Source organism: Microtus pennsylvanicus, chromosome 1 (assembly GCF_037038515.1).
Source record: "Microtus pennsylvanicus isolate mMicPen1 chromosome 1, mMicPen1.hap1, whole genome shotgun sequence".
NCBI classification, from domain to species: Eukaryota; Metazoa; Chordata; class Mammalia; order Rodentia; family Cricetidae; genus Microtus; species Microtus pennsylvanicus.
In genome coordinates, this window is record NC_134579.1 from 62,626,874 (window position 1) to 62,643,620 (window position 16,747).

Genomic DNA, 16,747 nt, shown 5'->3' on the forward strand with positions numbered 1-16,747 from the left:
CCCAAAGGTCTCTGAGCAATCACAATTTATGTTCCTCAAGTACAAGAATCAATCGAAATCTCCGATTGACAAGACAGGTCAATCCTATAGAAATGGTTTTATAAGCGGTTTCAAGTTTTATTTTCCCACCAATCACTACTGTTCTGCTGGAGCACTCTTTCTAAAAGCTCAAGAAAGAACTGAGCATAGAGTAAAGCTGATGATAATATAGTACTATATAAACTCAGGTGGCCTCTTCTAAATAATACTGAAAAAAAGCTTTCACCAAATACAACTTGAATGTTGACTTGTTGGCAGAAAAAGACTCACATCTGACGGTTACTGGTAATGTCCTTCTTACTAACTGTTGTCTCATGAACTGGGTTTTAAGGTCTTCCTATCAGAGACTTTCAGTTTTAAAATTTTATAGAATAAAAGAACATGAGGAATTTAGTTACCAGAGCACTTTAGAGTATTTCCAATTGGGGGTAAACAAAATCACTATTTCTAACCAAAAGAACATCACTAGCAACTCTCAGCTGCAGGTTCCCCCACCCTGCCCACCCCCCCAACCCCGGGATATACCTAAGTATGCCTTAAGCACATAGGACAATCAATAACCATAGTGTTTACAATTATAAGCCATTGTACTACATGATTATTGAACACCTGCCTTCCTACAGAACACTACAGACTCAGACAATGAAAACAAAGGAACTAATTGGCTGTGCAGGCAAAAACAGCAAGCACCTTCCTACCTAGCCCAGACACAAGATGCTCACTAAAGGTTCATCCCAGGACTGGAAAGAGGAATATAACTAATGGAGCAATAATAAAGAAAACTGCCTCAGGCTAGGACACTGAAAGCCACCCTGGCTACACAATACACTAAGCACTCATTCTGCCAATAACACACATCATGGAAATAACTCTTGTAACTGGAAGATGGGAATCTTGGAGGGAAACTTTAAATATGATGAGCAATAGTATAAGGGGATCGCCTCCCACATAAACAAAAGCCTGGATAGCTCATTAAGAGATCTTCTTATATGAAGAACAATTTCTTTTACCTACCAAAAATGGGGTTGTTTTTAAATTCTGATTGTAGCCATTCTTTGTCATAGGAGTCTATGGTTAACATCACTAGATACCAAAAAGGTGCCACAAAAGAGACCAATTATAACACACATTTCTGCTGCCAGTACTGGGAGAGATCTTATCCTTATCTTTACATTTTCATTTGGTCACATGTGAGAAAAAGAAGAAAATCACAGAGGAAAAGAGGAGAAAGAGAAGCAGAAGAGACACTAATTGCAGGTGACAGAAAGAAATAAAGGAAAGGCAGGTGACTTGCTTGTCCAGCTTTGGCTCTATAGTCCTATGAGCCAAAATGCATACTTAGGGACATGGTATCTCACAGGAAAAGGGAAGAAGGGGTAAGCTGAGAGAGGTCAGGTCATGGTGTTAATTTCTTTCCTGTACAAAGACAGTCTCTTGAGGACAGAGGCCTGCCTCTTGTAAGGTAATGTCATAGTCCAGATGAGAGAGCTTCCTCCGAGGGAAATTGGTAAGAAGTTCAAAACGTTCATTTGGATATCCTTTAGATTGGACGTGCTTCACCAAAGCCTATGAAAAACAAGAGTAAAACAAAACTGTTAGCTGGAAATAACACCATGCTGACTAATTTATAAGAATACTCTATTTTTATCACATTAGGTGAAAGTAAGTTATTCAAATAATCAAAGTTTATTTATAGAAGGCCAACAATGCTTTGTCCTGTGTGCTAGAGTTCTCGAAGAGAATCTGCTGGTCTTAATTCATGGGTAGGGGTCTTGGGTGTCCCTGTTAGTGACAAGATCAGAAACATGTCTTACCTGAGGCCACACATGGCAAGGCATGCTAATGCAGCATTATAAAAATGTATTGGTGGATCTCTATGAGGTCATGTTGATCTACATTTGAGTTCCAGGGCAGTCAAGGTTACATAGTGAGACTGTCTCAAAAAGAGGAACAAATTCTAGCTGATTTGGAGGTGTTGAGTGTCTGTTATAGTGTATTAAGGGTATTTTTTATATTTTTGGTTGTGAGCCTAGCCTTTAACGGCTGAGCCATCTCTCCAGCCTTAAGGGTATTTTTTCTCAGATGAGTGGGGTGGCACACACTTTTAATCCCAGCACTTGGGAGGCAAAGGCAGGCAGATCTCTCTGAGTTCAAGGACAGTCTGGTCTACAAGATGCAGGACAGTTAGAGCTACACAGAGAAAGTTTGTCTCAGAAGAAGAAAAAAAAAGAGTATTTTTTTCTCTTCATTTAGGGCTACTACAAAGTTCTAGGGAAGGAAAAGCTCCCTAAGTAGCTTGTCATCGTGAACACCAAATTTTTCAGCAGAAGAGCTGAAGATAAAGGGTGTTGGTGGTGTCTGTGTTCTGGTGGCTTGAAGCCAGGGGGAAAAAAGTTCAACAAAACTCTTTGGATAAGTAAGATAAATCCATATCCAGTAACTTATGAATATAACTATGTGATATAAAAAGAGCCATTGCTAACTTCTCAGTAAATAAACCCAGTCAATATTTATAAAAGATAGCACTGTTTTTCTTCCTCCATCAGGGAATATGTCCTTTTAATCTATATACGATCAGTCATGACCATACCCATACAACTGTCTGTTACAATATCAACACTTCCTTCTCTACAAATGCTTTCTTATCAGATAAACATGCTCAGTCTTTTCTAGTCATCTTTTCCCTTTGCGTATGGTCTAGTTTTCTACGCAGTTTTGCAACTAAAATTCTCAAAAGGGTGGGCTACACAGCAGTGACCCTTGTCCCTAGGAAACATAACACCATGACCCCTGGTAGATATCTAATTGACATAGATAGTACAAACCTCAGTATATTGACAACAACTATTAATAAAACACTATACATATAAATTTTTATACATACATACATATACACATTTTATATATGCTAGAATTACCTATTTTAACCTTTGGGGCCATCAGTAACTAACAGCTACAAAAATACATACATAGGTTTAAAGCAAGTATGTATGTATGTATGTCCCCAAGTAAGTACGTAAGTATGTTTGAATATCCCCAAGACAGGATTTCTCTGTGTATCCCTGACCATCCTGGAAGTCACTCTGTAGACAAGGCTGGCCTAAAACTAAAAGATCCACCTGCCTCTGCCTCCTAAGTGTTGGGTTTAAAGGTGTACACCACCATACCCATCGAAAATGTTTATTTATTTTTTTAAATATAAGTTCTACAAGTTTTTGAAGTTACCTGGCCAGAAACCCTGTGGTAACTATAATATTTATTATTACTAAGATGGTTATTGCCTCAGGCCTATACATACACCGCCTGACTATCCTGGATAAAGGGAATGGTTCATATCACAGGTGATGGAGTGGGATGGTAGGTTTCATTGTGGTATTCAGAATAAAATGTAATTTAAAACTTATGAATCGATTCTGGAATTTTTCATTTAATATGTCTATACCACAGTTTTCTGAGAGAACTAGGAGGCTCTCCTCTCACCTCTGTCCCATTTAGATAGTAATAGCATTCTGGCATGGGCCTGCAACTACCATTTGTCATTCTTCAACTTTCTGGTTACAATTCCAATGTCCCCAAAGGCACATGTTCTGAGCTTTTAGGATGTGGGGCCTGGCTGGCAGAGAAGGTCACCCACAGGCAGGCCTCGAAGGTCCTATCCACCCCTCTGGCTCTGGTGTAGTCCTCTACTTCCTGATCCACAGCCACATGAACAAGTCTCCAGCTCCCATCACTAGAGAGGGAGTCTCTGCCATGCTCTCACTGTCATGCATATCCTGTTTTGCTGGGATGAAATTTCTTGGAAACCATGAGCCAGAAGAGACCCTTCCTTCCTTAAACTGTTCCTGTTTTTTAAGTTTTTTTGAGACAGGGTTTCTTTGTATAGTTTTGGTGCCTGTCCTGGAACTAGCTCTTATAGACCAAGCTGGCCTCGAACTCACAGAGATCCGCTGCCTCTGCCTCCAGAGTGCTGAGATTAAAGGTGTGCGCCACCACCGCCTGGCCTGCCTTAAGTTGTTTCTGTCAGGTATTTTGTTGTAGAAATGAGAACAGTGACTAACGCCAGGCATAGTGACAGGCTAGGAATGGGGACCACCCACAGGTTATGCAAGTAAGACCAAATTTCTCATCTAGCACTTAGGTGTTTAGAAGCTCCCCGGCATGTGCTGTCATGTGCAAACCAAGGCGTAAACAAAACTTACAGGTATACAAAAAGGGGAATGGAATAAAATAGAGACTCACAAGAAAAAAGTATGACAGATCACAGAAGATACCAAAGAACCTTGGTTCCTAACTACTTTGTAGTAACAGACGCTACTAAGAAACCCAAGATCCCCACTATAGTCTTCACATAAAACCACTACTTCTTTTCTAGAAGTCAGTGTTCACCCACACAAACACAGAACTGAAAAGCCTTGGTTGGCCTGTGACTTGCTTAAAAAAAATGAGAAGAAAATAAACTAATTAAAAATTCTATAAATTGACCAGCCTGGTCTACAAGAGCTAGTTCCAGGACAGGCTCCAAAACCACAGAGAAACCCTGTCTCGAAAAACCACAACAACAACAAAAAAATTCTATAAATTATGAAACAGCAGCTCATATTTATAATTGAAACACTTGGAAGGCTAAGCAGAAAGACTATTTTAAGTTCCAGGCTAGCCTGGGCTGTGAAGTGAGACCCCCACCTCAAATACCACCACAGCCTTAATTCTAGCATTTGGGAAACTGAGGTAGGCAAATCTCCTCTGAGCTCAAGGCTACTCAGGGCTATATAGTGAGACCCTGCACCAAAACAAAAACAAAAAATCATGTAAAAAAAAAATCAGGGCTGGAGAGATGGCTCAGTGGTTAAGAGCATTGACTGTTCTTCCAGAGGTCCCGAGTTCAATTCCCAGCAACCACATGGTGGATCACAATCATCTGTAATGAGATCTAGTGCCCTCTTCTGGTGTGTGGGCATACATGGAGGCAGAATGTTGTATACATAATAAATAAATAAATCTTTAAGAGAAATCTTACAACAAACCCTCTCCCAAAAAAACCTTAGATTCTTGACAATGAAGTTTTGATTTAGATATGAGATACCCTACATCTACATCAGAGAGTTGAGCTTGACTTCAATTTTCTGTGGTCTCTAGGATAAGGGTCTGCTTAGCATGCATTAAGTTATGGGTTTAATCCCTAGCACCACGAACAATCAGTTTCTTTGCTTCAAGCAAATGTTTCAGTGAGATAAACTCACCAGCAGTTTAGCTTGCTCTGGAAGAGTGATCTGCTCCCTTTTTCCATCTGGGTACCGTAGCATTAGCTGTGCTTTTGGTCCTAAGGAAGAGTTATACACACATAGATAGGCGTTTAATATCGGAGATTAACTAAAACAAGTTATTTAGTACACTTATGTTTAGCAAGTAACCCACCATTGACATCTATCCCCTCCACTATTCCATCTGACTTTTCGGGTGACATCTCCAAGAGCTCAGGGTCCATGGCTGGCAACCCTTGATGGTTTGTGGCTGTGCCAGGCTCAGTTCTGGCTGGGGGCTCCATCAGTGGCCTTCTGTTCTCTTCTTTTCTATGCCCCAAATCTTTATGAGGAGACTTTCTGGACTTAGCAAGATTCTCTACCTCCTCTTCCTCATCAGAGCCACAAACTGATATGAATTCCTCACTGCCAGAAAAAAGTTCCGATTCAGATTCTTCATCTGAGCGGTTATCCTGCTTTGCCTGTGCTGAGTCGAAATGTGTCTCCTGCAGAGAGGCTCTGATGGCGGCTTCCAGCTGGCTGTCTTCACTGGCATCTATGAGGCTCTCCTACGAGGTGTGCCAAAACACAGGTGGAAAGAATAACAGTTAAACCAAAAACCACTCAAACAGGATATAAAAAACATACAGTCAACACATCACCATAATTTTCTGCCGAAGCAGAATCTGTCTCTTGTACAATGTGAGGCCAAAGGACTTTTATTAGAAAGTAAAACTGGAATGGCTACTTTAAAGGCAAAAGTAAAAGACTATCATTAAACTGGATATGATGGCACATACCTATAATGCCAGCATTCATGAAGGGGATTGCTCAAAGTCTGAGGCTAGCCTGTGCTACAAAATGAGACACTGTTTGAAACACAAATAAGTACACTAATGTTTTAAGCCCAGGCATTTTTGGCATCAAAATGAACAAAGCCAAGAAAATAGGTTATAATTCTTTTGTTTAGAAAAATAACTTTATTTATTTATTTAAAGATTTATTTATTATATATACAGTGTACTTGTCTGCTTGTATGCCTGCAAGCCAGATGAGAGCGCCAGATCTCATGGCAGATGGTTGTGAGTCATCATATGGATGCTGGAAACTGAACTCAGGACCCCTGGAAGAGCAGCCAGTGCTCTTAACCGCTGAGCTATCTCTCCAGCCCCTGAACTCAAGTTTTAAATATAAAGCCAAACTACTATTCTTTAATAAGATGACTAAACATCAGAAAATGTCTCCTTTGCTTATCATTAAATACAATGATTCTTAGCATTCAAAACAAGAAAATATCATTACCAAGATATGACATGGTGGTCTGCCATACCAATCCTCCCAGGATTTAACACTTGGGAGGCTAAGGTAGGAAGTTTGCAAGTTTGACTTCCAGCATGCAGCATACAGTGAGATCATTTCTCAAAAAAAAAAAAAATCATCTAAGGGAAAACATATTCGGGGTATATATGGACAGATTAAATTCTTGAAAGCTTAGTAATAAAGATTTTCATTATGATAATGAGAAATGCATATTCCCTTTATTTATATTATTTATATAAATTATTTATTTATACCTCTATGTATGTGTACAGCTATGCAGCTAGTGTGTACACATTTAAGTCAGAGAACCAACTGGCAGAAATCTGTTTTCTCCTTGCACCACAAGGATTCTAGAGATTACTCAGGTCATCAAGGTGGGAAGAAGGTGTCTTAACCCAATGAGCCATCTAACAGCCATAGAATTGCAAATTTCTAATATTCTCTTGTTACAAGTTTTGAATACCACCGAATTTTATCTTTTTCTTGGGGGTTGGGGGTTCAAGACAGGGTTTTTCTGTGTAGCTCTGGCTGTCCTAGAACTCACTATGCGGACCAGGCTAGCCTCAAACTCAAGAGTTCAGAGATTGACCAGCCTCAGCCTCCCAAGAGCTAAGATTAAAGGCATATGTCCACTGCCCACACAGATTTCATTTTTAAGTCACAAAATATGAACCACCTGAATGGAGCTAATTTATGCATGAATACCATGTACATGCCTGGTACCTACAGAGTCTAGAAGGCACTGGATCCTTGGAACTGGGGCTACAGGTGGTTGTGAGCTGTCTGGTGGGGGTACAGGAATCTGAACCAGGGTTTTCTAGAAGAGCAAGTGCTCTTCTTCATGGAGCCATCTCTCCAGCCTAGTATTATGATTTTTTTTTTTAAAGAGTCTTCTATAGTCCAGATCGGCTCAAAACAGACTATGTGGCTCAGGATGATCTTGGAACTCTCAATCCTTTTCCTACTGCCACATAATAATTTTTTATAAATTACGCCAGACATAATGGGGACACCTTTAATCCCAGCACTTGGAGACAAAGGCAGGTGAATCTATGTGAGTTCAAGTACAGCCTGGTCTACAGAGTGAGTTCTTGGACTGGCAGAACTACATAATGAGAAACCTTTCCTAAAAAATAAATGAATAAAAATAAAATTAAGTCTAATTTATCATCCATATAAAGCAGGTAGACTTATTTATGGGACAGCACCAGCTTAAGTAACTAAATTTGCAGTAACACTGTACAGCAGGGAGACAGCAGATAGCACCAGGTTCCTATTGTTCCTATCCAATACTCACTCTTCCCTGGGATTCCTTACTTACAGAACCCAAATTATGGTGATAAACAAAAACATCGGGGGTCAGAGAGTTGGTTCATATTAAAAGAACCCACTATTCTTTTTAGAATTTTATTTTTATTATTTTATTATGTGTGTGTATGTATGTGTTCGCACGAGTGTAGGTGCCCACACACATCAGACCTGGAGCTGACTATGAGCCACCTGATGTGGGTGGGTACCTGGACCTGAACTCAGTTCCTCTGGAAGAATAGTATATGCTCCCACTATTCCCACTACAATCAGCAACATCTGACAGTAATACTCAGCCATCTTTTCAATAGCGTCTCATCAAGAGCCAGGGGCTTTTGGTGAAGGTTTTAAACCAAAAGGCAAGGCTTTTCTCTGATGGAGGAAGGTCATTGGTTAAATAAAAAGAAACTGCTTGGCCCTCATTGGTTAGAAGATAGGTGGGAGGAGTAAACAGAACAGAACGCTGGGAGGAAGAGGAAGTGAGCTCAGACTCCACAGCTCTCCTCTCCGGAGCAAACGCCTCAGAGAGACGCCATGCTCCTCTCTCCCGGGTAGACGTGATAGCTCTGCTCTCTGAAGCAGACGCGATGGAGCAAGCCCCCAGGTCAGACATGCTGAATCTTTCCCGGTAAGACCGGTGCTCACAGATTATTAGAGATGGGTTGATTGGGATATCAGAATTAGCCAGTAAGGGCTAGAGCTAAAGGGCCAAGCAGTGTTTAAATGAATACAGTTTGTGTGTTGTTATTTCGGGCATAAGCTAGCTGAGCAGGCGGCTGGGGTGTTGGGGACGCAGCCCCGGTGCCCTTATTACTACATTTCTCCATTATTGCTTTGTGAATAAAGTGGCTGTTTCTTGCTGTAGATGTTTGTTGTAGCTGACTCCCCTCTGTTACAAATTTATGAATTAATTTCCACAGTTCAGAACTATTTCCTATGCTTTTGGGGCTCACTGATCGCATTCCCCTAGCTACATGTGAGTTTCACACTGCCAGGCCTTTGTTCCTCTCTCCTAGGTAAACGCAGAGAGCTGCCTTCCTGCAATTATCTTTATCTACAGGCATTTTGCCAGTGTTTATGGTCCAGGTAAGAGCATTCCATTTAAGACATTCACAGATATCCAAGGACACAGAATTACTACTTGTCCAAAGCTGTTGATTCACAGTTGCTCAGACAGATAGAATAAGCATGCCCTGGTTATATCCCACTTAAAAGATTCCTAACTCCTTACACCTTAACCTCAGCTTACTGATGATTTTAGTTCAGGAAACTTACTGCTTGTGTTTTCTTTTCTTTTTTTTTTTTTTTTGGTTTTTCGAGACAGGGTTTCTCTGTGGCTTTGGAGCCTATCCTGGAACTAGCTCTGTAGACCAGGCTGGTCTCGAACTCACAGAGATCCGCCTGCCTCTGCCTCCCGGAGTGCTGAGATTAAAGGCATGCGCCACCATCGCCCGGCTACTGCTTGTGTTTTATAGCAGAAAAGATAATCAACTGTAACCCAGAGAAAAACTTCCTTCCCATTGGCACCACAGACCCTGAACATCTGTGATAAGAATGGCTGATAACAGCATACCCTGGAACTGATAATATAGAGGCCAGGGTCTCCTCTTTGCTTCTACCACTTAGACCAATAAGTGTAAATGCCAGACCTAGATCCATAGAAATTATAGTGTCTTATGAATATGCTAATCAGATCAGAAACCATTAGCTTCCTCCTGTTTACATGGGTTACCTGGTTACACAATATCCTCTATGCATGCTGGGAGAAAAAAAAGGGGGGCATGCTGATTTAATAAACAATCTGTGTTCTATTCATAATTTTATTGAAAATAAACCTTTAACCACCTAAAAATGTAGTGTAGCATACTAGCTTTCCCCTCTAGAATTCCCTGATGATTTAATTAATTTCTTAACTTTCTCCATTAAGGAGTTCACCAGACGTACACTAAGCCACTCCCACCCTGAGCTGACAGCCACAGATGGACGTCTGTGTGTGAAAACTCCTTTCTGATTTTTATGGGGCAAAAGAATTCCAGTCCTGAAAACCTGCTAGGGCTGGGTAACTGCTGGTTATATTACTGGGAATGTTTTTAACAAGTGGGTTAAAGAATAAGAAAGAAGAGCTGGGCGGTGGTGGCACACGCCTTTAATCCCAGCACTTGGGAGGCAGAGGCAGGTGGATCTCTGGGAGTTCGAGACCATCCTGGTCTACAAGAGCTAGTTCAGGTCAGGCTCCAAAGCTATAGAGAAACCCTGTCTCGAAACCCCCCCCTAAATAAATAAATAAAGGAAGAAAGAAAGAAAGAAACATGGATAGAAAAAAATGTCTTGTGAGTAGTTTTCTTAACCCTTAGATCCTAGCTCCTTTTGCTTATTGTGGTGTCTTTAATTGAATCCTGAGAAGGATTCTTAAGAGCTGGTCTCTTGAAAACCTCATTATACTCTATCTTTCCAACCCCACCCTCTGCTCTTGCAGAGAACAAGGGTTTAGTTCCTAAGACCCACATCATGGTTCTCAACCATTTGTAACTTCAGTTCCAGGGGATCCATCACTCTTGTGGCCTTTAAGGACAGTGCACACATGTAGGACAAATACACACATACAGGCAAAACATTTATACATAAAGAATTTTTTAAATAAAAAAAAGGTCTGATTAAGAAAGTCCATGTACTACTTGCTCTATAGTATTTATTTGCTTGTTTTAGTCTATGACTTGTTTTGAGACAGGTCTCACTCTATAGAATAGAATTCAATATATAGTTCTGATTGTCCCTAAACTTGCAATAGTCCTCCTGATTCAGGCTCTTGGGTGCTGGGATCAGACATGTGATGCCCTGCAAACTAAGAACAAAAGGAATACAGACAGGAGATGGAGGCATAAGTATCAGGAATTCAAGGAAATCTGAGCCCATTGGACAAGATCATAATCTGGTCCACAAAAAGGAGGAAACCTCAGTAACTTCCTAAAGTACATCTTAATAAACATATGGACTAGAGAGGCAATCAGTGGTTAAAGAGCTTGCTTCAAAAGTGGGAGGACTATTGCTCAGATCTCCAGAACCCCTATAAATGCTCGGTGGGTGTAGCAGTCTGGCTATAATTCTAACATTCAGTAGGCGGAGACAGGGGCTCTCATAGCAAACTGTCTAACCAGATTAGCCATATTTATGAATCTTGGGTTCAACTGAGACCCTGCCTCAGTGAATAAGGAGGGCAAGGAACGATTACACACACACACACACACACACACACACACACACACTCACATACACAAGGACATACACATACACATCACACAAATACAGATTTTAAAAGGAGTTATATAACCAGACAGAGGAACTTCTAGTGGTGAGACAAGTCTCCAGGAGCCAGGAAGGAGCACTAAGAGATTTCAACAGTCAGATTAGTGCTGCTGTTGCTACAGTTACAGAAACTTCTTTCTGCAGTGGACAATGGTAACTGCAAAGACACATAAGGGGTTAAAGTGTGGAGAATAAATGTTGAATGGAACTATAGCATTCATAGCAGCCTCTCCACAATTCAGGAAATGTCATGGAAGAGAAGGCAGAGAGAATGTAAGATGTGAAGGATGGGTGGAGGGATATTTTCTGGGCGTGACAAAATTGAATTCCTGAGTGCAGTGGCTGTGATCACCTGTATAAATCCTGCACAAGATGGACCCATCAACACCCTGGCATGGAAAGAACTTACAAAGGCACAACCTCTCCCTAAAATAAACAGTTAATGTTTGCTGGGAATGGAAAGGGCATTTTCTTTAGGAGTGTAGCCACTGGTAAGGTGTCCATGCTCCTGTAAATGATTTCTCACCCAAGCTTCTATGAGTAAGCTTGGGTCACAAAAATAAGTAAATGAATAAAAATATGAAACTCTATATACATATACAAACATATATGCATGCATACATATCAGTCAACAGCAACATGTGTCATAACAGCAATTCAAATTAATAAATTTGTTATTGAGGTTATACTCTAAGGTCAATACAAAAAAAAAAAAACAAAACCCAACAACAACAAGAAAATACTGCTGGGAGAAATTAAAGACACAAAAATAGGGAGATATTTTCCATACTACCAGACCTGAAGATTCAATTATTAGATGTCCATAGAACTAGTGTATTCCAATTAAAATTATAGTAAGTTTTCTTGTATTAAATAACAGGTTGGTTCTAAATTTGTAAAGAAATGTGAAACGCCCAAAGTAAAGAGGAAAATTTCATTTATTCAATTTAGGTACTCACTTTAGATATGGGCTATTTCTTTTATCACTATACCCTATAGACTTCTAAAGATACACAATTTTATTCTCATTGCCATCAAAATTAGAACCAAAGTAAGACTGCCTTACCTTTGAAGCACTTTTACTTGAAACTAATCATAATGTCAATTAGCAGAGATGTCTGCATAATAACTATTACAGAGATTAAGTGTAAAAATAAACTCTGGGAGAGGCAGGGAAACCCAGGACCCAAAGCTATCTCACCAGTAATAATACTTAAATTGTTCCTTTCTTTTCTTTTTAGGTCTCATTTTTATTCTTTAATTATTTATATATGTAGGGGGTTATATACATGTATTATGACTTCACTGAGTAGATGAAATTCTTCTGCAGAAAACTATCAAAAAAGTAAGAAGTATCTAAGTAGTACAGTCAGAAACACTAACTGGTCACTACTTATGTTATTAAAAGTACCATTTTAAATCAAATGTTTCACATAAAATGCTGACATACAGGTATATTCAGTCGTCTGTCACTTATACTTACTGATCGGGCACATTTTTTGGGGGGACTGCTAGAAAGTCCATCCAGTTGCCCATGTTCACCCAGAAACCCTGTTACTTGGTCCAAGAAAGAAGACACATCTAATTGGTGCCACTCTACTAGCTTCTGACCTAAAAATTTAAAAACAAAAAAAATGAAGACATGCAAATATAAAATCAATAATTCTTCTAACCATACTCATTAAATAATTGCCACATGAATAGTGAACATTTGTTACAAATTCATATCCCCATCCTTCAGTTGCTGAAGTCACAGAGTATCATCATAACCTACCTATAACATCAATTATAACTCACTGATAGAATCAATCATGACAGGAAAATTATCTTATTTGCTGGCACCACTTACAGCAATTTAGGAAGAAATTCAAACAAAGAAAAATTTAAATAAAATATAATAATGAAACCAGTTCACCCTCTAGTGCTCTAGAGGAAAACAACCAAAACTTAAAATCTTAAGATTTTATTATAATAGAAAAACCTAGGGAGACCCTTATAAAGAGATAATCCTATCAGTTTTCCTGAAAAAAGAGCAGAACTGTATAAACACAAAATACTGTTTCCCTTCAAGTTGCCAGAAATAGATTCCCAAAATACACACATTCAAGGATGTTTACATAATTATGTAATAAAAAGAAAAACTTTCCTTAACTGTTACATTGCTAAAGCCAGACCCAATCAAATATTAATCAACTATTTACGTATGTGAAAAACAAATGATAGTTTAAAGGCTGTAATTGGATGTAACTTACCTGTCCGTGGGTCCAAGATGGAAACATAGGGGAAATCCCCTAATTTATAAAACTGTATGTATCTCTGACCTTCCTCACTGTCATGATAAACCTGTTAAGTCAGTAATATAAAAAGCAGTGTTACCCACTAACAGCAATGGACTCCCCAAATAAGCCTTTGAAAAACATGCTTTGTTTTCATTCCCATGTGAAAAGGGAAGTAAGATCAGGTATGGACTTACTCCCGGTCCCTTCTAAAAACTCATTATGAACAACAAACCTATTCCTCCTCCTTCCTCACTTCAAAAGAGGTGCTATTTTTTTCTTTTCAAGTATTTGTCCATCTATGAGTTTTCTGTTTGTTTGGTTTGGTTTATTTTGGAGACAGGATCTCACTATATAGCTCTGGCTGTCCTGGAGTTTACTATGTAGACCAGGTTGTCCTTGAATTTACAGAGAAAGGCATTCGTCACTATGCCTGGCATAGAAAACGTATTTTAATAAATCACAATATATTAAGATTATAAATTTGAAAACCCAACATTTTATTAGGCAGAGATGTTCAATATTTGAATAAAATAAAAGAAATTCTATCATTAAAAACAATCACAGAGCTAGGCAGTTGTGGCACACACTTTTAATCTCAGCAGCACTCCGAGAGGCGGAAGCAGGTGGATCTCTGCAAGTTCAAAGCCAGCCTGGTCTACAGAGTGAGTTCCAGGACAGTCAGGGTAACACAGAGAAATCCCGTCTTGAAAAAAACAAAAACCAAACCAAACCAAACCAAAAACTCAAAAAGCAACAATCTCAGAGGCCAGCAAGATGACTCATCAGGTCAAAGTGTTGCAGCACAAGTCTGACCACCTGAGTTTGATCCCCAGAACCTATAACGGAAGGAGACAACCAATTTCCAAAAGTTATCCTCAATCCTCCACACCACACAGCCATCCAGTATACACACGCAAACTTATAATCACAATAGTTAAAAAATAACCAGAAATCCCACTGGATTTATCAGACTGTAAAATACAAACAGGTAAATTAACAGCATCAATAGTAATATATCTTAGAAAAGGAAAATATTATGTTTACTTTGTTATTTTCTGTAACTTTTTAAAAACTAGAAATTGAAACTGGGTCTATCTAGGCTATAATCCCCAGCTACTCAGGTGACTGAGGTCAGAGGATCACAAGTTAAAGGGCTACTTGGAGTGGTTTCAAAAGCTCAAAAGGAGTGGACCCTAGTGGCACACACCTTTAATCCCAGCACTTAGGAGGCAAAGGCAGCTTGATCTCTGAGTTCAAGGTAAACCTGGTCTACAGAGTGAGTTCCAGGACAGCCAGGACTATACAGAGAAACCACATCTGGAAAAAAAAAAAAAACAACTAAAGAACTGAAAAGGAGGATGGAGATTATCTTAATGGTGGAACACTTGCCTAGCTTGCAGGAGGACCCAGGTTGAATCCCCAGCAGTAAGCCAAACAAACAAAAAACTCCAAACAAACAAGAAAAGTGAAACAAAAGTAAAGTTAGAGGTAAGCTACCTAGTTTAACTTAACTAGATAATTTACACGAAAAGATATTACATCTGAACACGGAGGAATATTAAGATAAGAACGCACAGTAAAAGAGTAGCAAACTCAAGCTAAAACACAAGTTTTAATGTTTTTCCAAAGTTCTAAAATGTTTTTCCCATGGCCATTTGTCTTGTATGGATATTAAATAGTTGAAATTGACTAATTCCATGCACTAAGCATGAATTACATACTATATCTTGAGAATTTAACACCCACAGATCCTGACATTAAAATGTTAATGTGTTTTATATATATATAAAATCTATTGATTTATGGAATATCAATGTTGATTTCACCTGTTTCCTCTGAACCTTTTCAGATGGTATTTAAGGTTTCTCTACTGAACTATACAGCTGTAGACCGACTGTCAGATGCTCCTGAAGCATGAGCATCACATATTTAACCATCACAGGTAACTTATGTCATAAATAAATTCACTTTTCCTAGTTTGTAACACCATTCCTCCTCAACAACATCCCACACTACAAAAATATTACCAAATTTTTAATTAACTGTCCTTCTCACCTGCCAGAAAATAAAATGTTCCCGGATAATATTCTTCACAGCTTCATTGCTCCACACATCACGGTTGAGGCACTGGCATGCAAAGTCTTGTACATTTTGAATGTTTATCATCAGCCATTTATTCTGCATCTGGCCACACTCTTTGGCCTGTAAAAGTAAAGTTAAACATTGATTTAAAAAAAAAAGTCTCTAGCCAAGCAGTGGTGGCACACACCTTTAATCCCAGCACTTGCGCGGCAGAGGCAGGAGGATCTCTGAGTTTGAGGTTAATCTGGTCTACAGAGACAGTTACAAGAGAGCCAGGGCAGAAAAAGCCAATTTTAGGAGCGTCATTCCTGATAGAGTGACCATGCTCCAGTGGATGTTCCATGCTCCCCTGGACCATTCTGTGTAAGGGTAGCACAAATTGGTCTTGGTGGTTTTAGGCGGGAAATGTGAAGCTGGGAGGAGTTAGGGGATTAGGGAATGAATATGATTAAAATACACTGTAATGAATTCTAACAGGGTGTGGGTGGTTCACACTTTGTTGTAAACTGGGTAGCAGCACAGGGTAGGCAGAGGCAGGTGGAGTTCTAAGTTCAGAGCTCCAGGACAGCAAGGGCTATAGAGAGAGATCCTGTCTCAAACTCTGTTGCCAAAATAAGAAAGAAAAAATAAAATATCAAATAATTAATAAATAAAATGATTATCTAGAGGCTGGCAATATGGGCCAGAATATAAAAGTACTTGACACTCTTACAGAGGAATGGAGTTTGGTTCCCAGCACCTATCCCCAATGGGTCACATCTCCAGAGGATCTGATGCCCTCTTCTGGTCTCAGGGGACAACGTCATGCAATGCATATATATGCATACATATACATATAAATAATAAATCTTTAAATGACAGAGGTTTTTTTTCATTTATACTTTATTATTTTGCATATACATAATCCTTGCGACAGGTATCAAGTTGAGTGAATTAGGAGAAATCAGAACTAGTGGAATTGCACTTTAGAGAACACAGACCTTTAGGACTGAGAAGAAAGGCCCACCCAGAAGTTGGCTGGCACCAGCCACTGAATGAATGAAAATTGGAGGAAATAAGTGTGTACATCTCTGTAAGACCCTTTCTTTCTCAGTGTACACATGTGGCCATTGTCATCAAACTTCAGCTCTCCAGGGAGTTTCTAGGCCTTCAACACCAGACAGAATGGCTGAAGCA

General features: G+C 39.4%; 1 protein-coding gene and 1 non-coding gene across 3 annotated transcripts in view; one reads left to right on the forward strand and one right to left on the reverse strand.

Moving 5' to 3' along the window:
- Positions 1-1,079: 1,079 nt before the first annotated feature.
- The window catches only part of Ubxn7 (UBX domain protein 7), a 60,326-nt gene continuing 44,658 nt past the window's right edge, over positions 1,080-16,747 (reverse strand). Inside the window, exons 6-11 of one of the 2 annotated variants that reach the window (XM_075966849.1) lie at positions 15,545-15,691; positions 13,463-13,553; positions 12,694-12,821; positions 5,455-5,848; positions 5,280-5,359; positions 1,080-1,605 (exon numbers count right to left, since the gene is read on the reverse strand). In XM_075966849.1, coding sequence (XP_075822964.1) covers positions 1,444-1,605; positions 5,280-5,359; positions 5,455-5,848; positions 12,694-12,821; positions 13,463-13,553; positions 15,545-15,691 — 1,002 coding nt within the window. In that variant the 3' untranslated portion in view covers positions 1,080-1,443. The remainder of the gene's footprint in view (positions 1,606-5,279; positions 5,360-5,454; positions 5,849-12,693; positions 12,822-13,462; positions 13,554-15,544; positions 15,692-16,747) is intronic. The other variant, XM_075966858.1, reaches the window with a different exon arrangement.
- Positions 1,718-1,848, forward strand: LOC142842823 (small nucleolar RNA SNORA3/SNORA45 family). The gene has a single exon (XR_012909484.1). It is a non-coding gene; the product is annotated as a small nucleolar RNA SNORA3/SNORA45 family (small nucleolar RNA).